Genomic DNA, 9380 nt, shown 5'->3' with positions numbered 1-9380 from the left:
TCTCTGCGGGCCGCCTGTTGCCGACCCCTGATCTACAGGGCTCTCATGAAGTGCATGAGAGTTATTTATTTCCACAAAAGGCTCTTCATCTTCGTCATGAAGTGCAGGGGAATGGTGATCTATTTCTATGTGAATTTCACGTTCCACAAAAGGCTGTTTAACTACAGGGCTGTCTTGCACAACCAACTTTTCCTCCTGGTGCACAACAACTGGCTTAGGCTGTGCCTGAACACAACTATTTTTTTCTGTATGTAAAATCCCCTGTATCAATGCCTCATGATTGCAAGTGGTGGATAAACACACATAAGTAAGGGTCTTAATGTCTCGACTCTGTGAAACTCCCACACAGTCCATATGATACCAGCATCCACAGAGATTACATTCAAGCATAGCTTTTGCTGGGTCATTTGTTTTTTCACAAATGCAATAGACAGTTTTTTTAATTCTTTTTTTTTGCCTCACCCACTCATCACCTAGTGTACGTTTGGCATTTCTGTTGCCCACACGCATTTTCATGGGTGTAGCACATGTATTAGCTTGTAGAATCTCTCCAGTTCTCTTCTCGGCTTTATCTGAATATGCACTAATATTTTTCTTCTCTGTGGTCAAGGTATCACCAATATCTGGACATTCACTATTGTCAGCTATATCCTGTATGTGTAGGCTGTTACCAATATCAACTGAACAAGCACTCGTAACATGACTAGTTGTTACATTGTGGTTTTGTACAAGAGTTTTTTGGTCAAACAGATTAAGGAGGCCTTTCACATCACCTCTATTTTGTTGCCAAATGGATTGGAGCTTTCTAACAGAACATCTCTCTCTTTGTTGTGTACTCATTGGAAAATCAAGTTCTATGGCAACATCTCTCCAGAAGCTGCCACTGAATTCTGTGTGTTTTTGCACTGCATGATGTATTGCTTTAGCAATGTTAAGATAATTCACAGTGTGTTTCTGTCTACCTTTGTCTGTTACAGCAAAGTCTTTGCTGCCACCACATAATTTCAACTTGTTAGTATCTGTACGATTTGTGACTTTGTCGTTCTTATCACTGGCAATATCACTAATATCACTAACCCCAGCTCCAAAAGCTTTGCCTCTCTTCCCCTGCCTCTCTCTGCCTCTCTCTGCCTCTCTCCCCCTACTCCCCGGACGACCCGCCACTTTTTGTTTGAGCCCCGTCCGGCTTAGCGGAGAGTGTGGTGTCGTAGAGGAGGACTCCCTGAACGCGTGCGTATGTTCAAAGTGTTGCCTCGCGGAGCCGTCTCCTGTGCAGCGCCCACTATTGTCTAAAAGTGGCACTTTTCTGACCTCTGACCTCACTGGACGGCCCGCCACACTTTTTTTTTACACCTCTCGGGCTTATCCGAGAGTGTGGTATTGTAGAGGAGGACTCCCTGAACGCGTGCGTATGTTCAAAGTGTTGCCTCGCGGAGCCGTCTCCTGTGCAGCGCCCACTATTGTCTGAAAGCGGCACTTTTTGCCACTTTTCTGACCTCTGACCTCACTGGACGGTCCGCCACACTTTTTTTTACACCTCTCGGGCTTATCCGAGAGTGTGGTATTGTAGAGGAGGTCTGCCTGAACGCGTGCGTATGTCCAAAGTGTTGCCTCGCGGAGCCGTCTCCTGTGCAGCGCCCACTATTGTCTGAAAGCGGCACTTTTTGCCACTTTTCTGACCTCTGACCTCACTGGACGGTCCGCCACACTTTTTTTTACACCTCTCGGGCTTATCCAAGAGTGTGGTATTGTAGAGGAGGTCTCCCTGAACGCGTGCGTATGTCCAAAGTGTTGCCTCGCGGAGCCGTCTCCTGTGCAGCGCCCACTATTGTCTGAAAGCGGCACTTTTTGCCACTTTTCTGACCTCTGACCTCACTGGACGGTCCGCCACACTTTTTTTTACACCTCTCGGGCTTAGCGGAGAGTGTGGTATTGTAGAGGAGGTCTCCCTGAACGTGTGCGTATGTCCAATGTGCTGCCTCGCTGAGCGGTCTCCTGTCCAGTGTCCACTATTGTCTGAAAGCGGCACTTTTCTGATCTCTGGCCGCACTGGGCGGCCCACCATTTTTTTTCCTATCAAGTGCAGGGGCGCTCAGTTATGGAACAGCACATATACTACAAATCTACCAATATGCCTTTAATATTTTCTTTTGATACTGTGTCCATGTTGTATGTATGTCGTTAAATAATATACGTTTTAAATTTATTTTTCTGATTACATTCTTATTTGTATTGTATTTTATTTTTTAAATAGGTGAGATCAACTTAATAAACCCTATACTTTTTTTTTATTTATCTTACCTGCTCTGCATCTACTATTATTACTTGTAGCATATTTTGTTGTTGCTTTTATCATTGTTCTTTTGCTCCTGCAAATACATATATCTAACACATACAAATGAACACAATATCCAAGTGCAAAACAGGATCAGAAACTGTGCACATTTAATGGGGATCAATAGCCAATTTAAATCTGGAACAACCTCACTTAGAAGTGCTATAGTAGGCCTACATTGGTTCTCAAAGTGGGGTCCGGGGACCCCCAGGGGTCTTTGGGATGGTTCCAGGGGGTCCCCAGCAAAAGTAGTTAACCACTTTATCCATTTATAAGTTCGCTATTTTAAATATAGCAGATCTACAAGCTCGCAGCGCGTCACTTCGTGCCGTGCTGCGAGCTTGTAGATCTGCTATTTTTTTTACATTTTTGAAAAATCTTGAAATTCTTTTGAACTTTTTCATTTGCAACACAAATCTTCTCTTCTGGGGGTCCCTGCACAAGATATTTTCAAATATAATACAAATAATAATACGATACAATAATATAATACAAATATACATCAATTTGGGGGTCCTTGACATGAAAAAGTTTGAGAACCACTGCTCTAGTGTAAGCCATTTAAAAGACATAGCCTACATCATAAATATATTTTTTCAATAAATGTGTGTCTTTTTAAAAAAAAAAGGCAATTAGAAGTGTTCTAGTATGCGCCATTTAAAAGACATACATCATAAATGTATTTTTAAAATAGATTTGTGTCTTTTAAAAAACATTACAAATTCGCGATCTTATTTTGAAGGCAACCGGAAACCTTATTGTTGCTAGCTCAAAAACCGGATGTCCTATCGTTGCTGACGGAACGGAGCTAAGATACACACAATCTCCGGTTTACTTCCCGTTTCTGCGTGACGTAGGTGGAAGCCTTTTTAGGAGACAGGAAGCAGGTTGGAGTCTATTGATTCCAATGGGGGAGAGTGAACGTGAACACAGCTTCTGCCTGAACTAGCTGTAGAAATCTACGAGAATTGTAGGGTTTACGCCCCATGGAGACATGGACTTTCTGCACTATGCCCCTCAGATACTCCAAACGTGTACAAATTGAAAATAAAGGTGCTTACCCCAAAGCCCCAAATGTTAACTACTTCTACGCGGTAGTAGTTTAATGTCATAATCCATATCTTTCAATAAAGAAGTGTTTTAATGCCGTCTGTGGCCGATTCTGTCGGAAGTTCCCAATGGGCGGTAGTGACGTGTAGTGACGCGGCGCAACCGGTGAAACCCGGAATTACACTAAATGTAAACAGGAAGTAAACGAGGGTGAAAAAATGGCGTTCGGCCACAGACGGCATTAAAACACTTCTTTATTGAAAGATATGGATTATTACATTAAACTACTACCCCGTAGAGACAGTTAACATTTGGGGCTTGGGGGTAAGCACCTTTATTTTCAATGTGTACACGTTTGGAATAGGTTAAGAGTTTGATTTTTTGGGGGGGCAAACAGCATATTGTACTTTTGATGACAGTATATAGCATTGGTTCTCAAAGTGGGGTCCGGGGACCCCCAGGGGTACTTGAGGACCAAATGGACCAAATGGTCCCTAACGGGTCCATTTGGTTCCATTTGGACACTCTCAGAGTTAAATTAACATTGATTTTACAATATAAATTGGGGTCCCAGAGGTATAAATGCCATTAAATGGGTGTCCGTAGCCTAATGCATGTCAAACTGGGGGTCCTTGAAATTAAAATCGTCTCTTATGGGGGGTCCCTGGCATATCTTTTCAAATGGGGGTCCGCGGGCTAATAAGTGTCAATTTAGGGGTCCTTGACATGAAAAAGTTTGAGAACCACTGATATATAGAATGGCAAGATTGAAAAAGCTGTTAGGATGTGCCTGGTGGCTCAGCCAGTTAAACAGTGGTTCTCAACCTGTGGCTCCCCTAATGATTACTAGGGAATTTCTAGAAAATGCGGTGATATGCAAGATTCATACTATTATACCTTGAGTGTACGGTCATTTAAGAACAAACACAAAGAGTTAAAATATGGACACAAGGTGTTTCTTCCCGACAACGACACATAGGTTTTTTTTTTCCAGAAAACTGATAGGATTTAGAAGGTATTTGAAGAAAACGGCCTGAGGTCTTACTGGGTTAAAGGGATAGTTCACCCCCAAAATGACTTTTTTTCTATCTATTAGCCCCCCCCCCCCCATGGAGATTTGAATTCATGGATGTGTTTTTGTTTCATTCCTAAGCCAATCATTTGATGACCGGCAGCGGTTCCGGTAGGAGACATAAAGAGTCTCCTTTGTGTCTCCTACCGGAACCGCTGCCTACCGGTCCGCTGGTCATCAAATTACTGGTTTAGGAATGAGACAAAAAAACCTCCATTAACCCATTGAGACCTGAAGCCGATTCTACATGTCTCCTAAATCTCAACAGTTTTCTGAAAAAACGTATGTTTCTATATCAGTGGTGTTCAATCTTTTTCATGTCAAGGACCCCCAAAATGATATGTATTTGGCCACGGACCCCCATCAAAATATTTTGTTCCAGGGACCCCCCAGAAGCAAAGATTTGAGTTAAAAATGTTCGCTTTAAAAAAATATATATATTTAAATATTCAAAGATTTGCACACATTTTCACGATTTTTCAAAAATAGCAGATATACAAGCTCATAGCGCCCAAAGTGTAAAATAATGCCTTTTAGCTCAAATCTAAAAATGACACAGTTCCAGGTATTAATGGGTTAATTCAAATCTCCACGGGGAGACCGATCGATGGGGAAAAAAGGTGAGTTCTGTCAATCACTCAACGGAACAGAAAACAACCCATGCATGCACCAACTGTCAAAGTTTGACACAAGTCAAAAGTTTATTGAAAAAACAGGTCGCTTTAATTCTCATCATTAATTAATTAATGAGAGCAGTACAGTGGTCGCCCATTCTCAACTACAGTAGTAGAAACATTCCACTGCCAACAACATGGCCCGGTTTTGCCAGGAGGGTGGGCCAACTCCTTAGCTAGAAAACAAAACAGTTAAACAGACTGGCCCCTCCTCCTTCTGCCAGAAGATCCCTCACATACAGTAAGTTTTCATTAAAGAGAGTTTTTTTATTTTTTTTATTTCATACATCTGGGGTTACTGCTATATTAAATAAAACACACAAATCTTCTTTTTCCAATGTTAAATATAATAATCTGGATGGAACTGGCTGGAACAGTCTGCTGAAACTCCCAACATCACATCCTTTTTATAGAACACATTCAGCCAGCAGCAAACCCCTGGCTGCCGTCTAAGAGACAGAATCTCAGTTCAAAGCTCATTGTATTATTACTTAATTTTTTTGTACTATTATTTTACCCATGCAAGGGAGGAGCGGGAGCACAGGCCTTGGACAAGAGAGAGAGAGAGAGAGAGAGAAAACAATAGCCCTATAAAAACAGCACAACTTCTTTGTTATACTGCCGCACACTCAAACTCAACGCTGGGGAGCAGAGGGGTAGAAAGACAGCCCTTCATTGATGATACTACATCTGCTGGGTGGAGTTGCCGTTCCAAGTGTTGTTCTCGTCCTCACTGTCCTCCTGGGTGCGTAACCGGTAGATTTTGCCGTCTTTCTTGAAGTCGTCTGGCCGGTTCTCCAGAGTGCGCTTGCGGAGGGTTTCTCTGAGCAAAGCAAAAGGTGCAAAAATAAATAATTATAATATTAACCCATTATGGACCCCCAAAATGATATTTGGCCATGGACCCCCCCCCCCCCATCTCAAAATATTTTGTTGCAGGGACCCCCCAGAAGCAAACATTTGAGTTAAAATATATATCTGCTATTTTTGAATAGCCAAAGAAATCAAAAAATGACTCAGATGTGTTCCCGGTCTTAATGGGTTAAATTAACTGTGTATGTGAGCATCTTTTACAACACTAATGTCCGTGGCACAATTCATGCTAACGACAGAGGTCCACCTTTACCTCTGTGGTTCTTCAGAGCCGGCTGTCGATGAGCCGGGCCTGGGGTGAGTGTTGGGCCGCTGGGGGCCTGCCGGGGGAGGCGGGGGGCTGGCGAACAGGAACCCACTGAGGAACCTCCACACGGCCAGCAGGGGGTACAGGATGTGGCCCAGCAGGGCCCAGAACCCACCTCCTGATCCGGTGGACTGGATGACCGTGTTGTTGGGTCGGCCCGTCTGCTACAGGGTGAAATGAAAGAAGGCTTTCAGAGGGATTGACCCTTTAAGACAGGGGACGCATCTGTGTAACCGCTTAAACCATTATTTCATACTTTGGCTATTCAAAAATAGCAGATGTACAGATATACTCGGAGCCGTGCTATGAGCTTGTAGATCTGCTATTTTTGAAAAATCTTGAAAATGTTTGCACATCTTTGAATATATATACCTTTTCAAGCAAACATATTTTACTCAAATATTTACTTCTAGGGGGTCCCTAGAACAAAAATATTTTGAGATGGGGGTCCACGGCCAAATACATATCATAAGTTGGAGAACCGCTGATTATAGCAATATATATATATATATATATATATATATATATATATATATATTCAAAGATTTGCACAATCTTTTCAATTTTATGATAAAAAAAAACGCCTATTGACTGATTGAAATAATATACTATACATTTACTTCTGAACATTCTCCAAAGCGTACCACCATGTATTGAATTTCAGAATAATTATATCCGACATTTGAATTCCCGTTCATAAAACAATGCTTTATATTTTCTGGCTGCTAGAGTATTCAAATCAAGTATCATCAAGTATTCTGTGATTGGGATTGCCCATCTCAATCAAGAGCGTGACGTTTCCTACCGTACAAAATGCATGGAAACCAAATGGAATGGAAGGCCGGGAAAAATGCTAAAACACATGAAAGAAAAACTCTTAGACAACTACAGTTGTAACAGGCATATGCAATGCCAGTTGGTACCACTAGGTGGTGCACTGCTTCCTTTTGTTTTGCTGTCTCTCAGGGTATATACAATATACCGGACATCACAAGTTCCAATATTACCCAGTAGTATGTTGCCGGGCAGAGTAAAATAAATGGTAAATGGTGCATTTATGTAGCGCTTCTATCCGAAGCGCTTTACATTGATTGTGCCATTAACCCATTCACACACACATTCATACACCGATGGAGGAGGAAACCATGCAAGGCACCAACCTGCTCATCGGGAGCAATTAGGGGTTCAGCGTCTTGCTCAAGGACACTTCGACACTAACTCTAGGGGAGCGCCCCAGCCCGGGATCGAACTGGGAACCTTGCGGTTTTCCAGCTCACTCTACCCGGCCACTCTACCCCTGAGCCACTGCCGCCCCCAGAGTAAATCAGTGATGTGTTCTACCGTGGTACGCTGTACACGTAGTATGCCCTGTAGTTTTTTTTCCCGTCGCCACCGTATACCTTCAAAAACTGTTCAAAACAGCGTATCTGATACGTTGATACGCATCTGATACGCTGCACCCAGGAGTGAATGCTGGCTGGGCTGGGGGGAGCAGCAATACAAACAGCAACAATGACCGTCTGACTAGTCTAACTCTGAGGTGATGGCTTATCATGTGCGTGGCTATTGTTCTTGAGGTGATAATTAATGGCTACTGGCGAAGGAATTCACACATTTCAACGACCTGCCATTCACTTCATTGAACGTAGGTCACTGAATTGAGTACTTCATAGACCAATTATTTGTTTACAAACATTGAGACTGGACGCACAGGTGACTGTTTCATGTAATCAATTCCCAACAGATCCCCAAACCTGCTGTTTTAGGGTGAGCTTGTTTCAGTTCATTCAACCTCCTCTGTGTGTAGGCTAGTGGGGTGCGCCCTGGCGACACACATACACTTCATCGCGCAACGGTATTGCGCACCGAGAACAGCTGACATACAAGCTCACAACCGCGTCACGGATGCGACCGCTGTGAGCTTGGAGATCTGCTATTCTCGGCCGTTCTCTGCGCGCGACACCTTCGCGGGACGGAGCATAAATTAGTCTTGACGGGCTGCAGCTGCGCGAGCCAAGCAGGTTCTGGTGCCATGATCATAGAGCGCTCCCTCCGTTCCTATGACAGCCACTGGAGGTGGAGTGTTGAGGACAACTGCTTTGAATTGTTATTATTGTTTACACACAACAGAAACCAAGGATTATATATTTCAAGAGCGAGAGATCACAGTAAAAATCCTAAGTATTCTTCCTCCACACTGGGAGAAAAACAGCATCTGAAAGTTTGATGGGATGCATTTTTACACGTGAGACTGTGACCACTTTTACATTGCATCTTATGAGCGGTGGGGTTCTTTTGCTGCCGACCTGCACGCGCATACTGTTTCGTATCAGTGTGACGTCGTCTGTTAAGGCGTCTATTAGTACTCAAATTGCGCGTCATAGCACAGAAAAACACAGTTTTGTCAATACAGTTTGTGTCTTCAATGCCAAGTTCATTCTGTAATAGATACAGGAAGGCTTGCTGTTAACACTGCTATTATATCTGATAAGCCTAACCAGCATTTATTTATAACAATCCTTGCACTTCTATGGTAATATATATATATTTTTTTAAATGCATCCAAGGCTAAAAGCAGCTCCGAAGTGGTTGAGTTACAGGGTGATTAACATTAGAAACAGTAGAAAATCAGTACAAAGCATATTGTAACTAGTGTAGGCTACTCAGTGTTACTGTGAAACTGGGCCTGAGTGGGCCTGGCCGAGTTTGTGCGGGGCAGAAACGCGCGCAATTTTTCTTACATGAATTAATTATACGCCCGTGCGTGCGTGTAGGAGTAACTGGGGGGGAATTGTTATAGTATACCCTCCAAAAAGAATCTAGAACACACCACCGGAGTAAATGCATGGAGGTATGTTCTTGATATCTTGTTATGGATCAAAATATGTTAGTGCCGTGAGACCTGGCTTGATATGGTCGACGTTTACATGATAGGCTGCTAAATAAAGCACGCCTGGTGCTGACCATATGCTACTAGTCTTCTACTCCTGTTCCCAACACATTACAATGGAAGAGCAGTAATGTCAAATATACTTGACTTGTAGTCAATGGGCTGCAGTGGCGTGCACA

At 43.0% G+C, this 9380-nt stretch overlaps 1 protein-coding gene across 1 annotated transcript in view; it reads right to left on the bottom strand.

The window, feature by feature from the left end:
* Positions 1 to 5128: 5128 nt before the first annotated feature.
* The window catches only part of ubxn4 (UBX domain protein 4), a 34747-nt gene continuing 30495 nt past the window's right edge, over positions 5129 to 9380 (bottom strand). The window contains exons 12-13 of the mRNA XM_084085020.1: positions 6258 to 6475; positions 5129 to 5954 (exon numbers count right to left, since the gene is read on the bottom strand). Of these exons, the coding sequence (XP_083941146.1) occupies positions 5816 to 5954; positions 6258 to 6475 (357 nt within the window). The 3' untranslated portion in view covers positions 5129 to 5815. The remainder of the gene's footprint in view (positions 5955 to 6257; positions 6476 to 9380) is intronic.

This window comes from Gymnoscopelus microlampas (genome assembly GCF_963454915.1).
Source record: "Gymnoscopelus microlampas genome assembly, chromosome: 17".
NCBI classification, from domain to species: Eukaryota; Metazoa; Chordata; class Actinopteri; order Myctophiformes; family Myctophidae; genus Gymnoscopelus; species Gymnoscopelus microlampas.
Note: the sequence above shows the minus strand (reverse complement) of the source record. Positions and strands in the feature narration are given on the sequence as shown.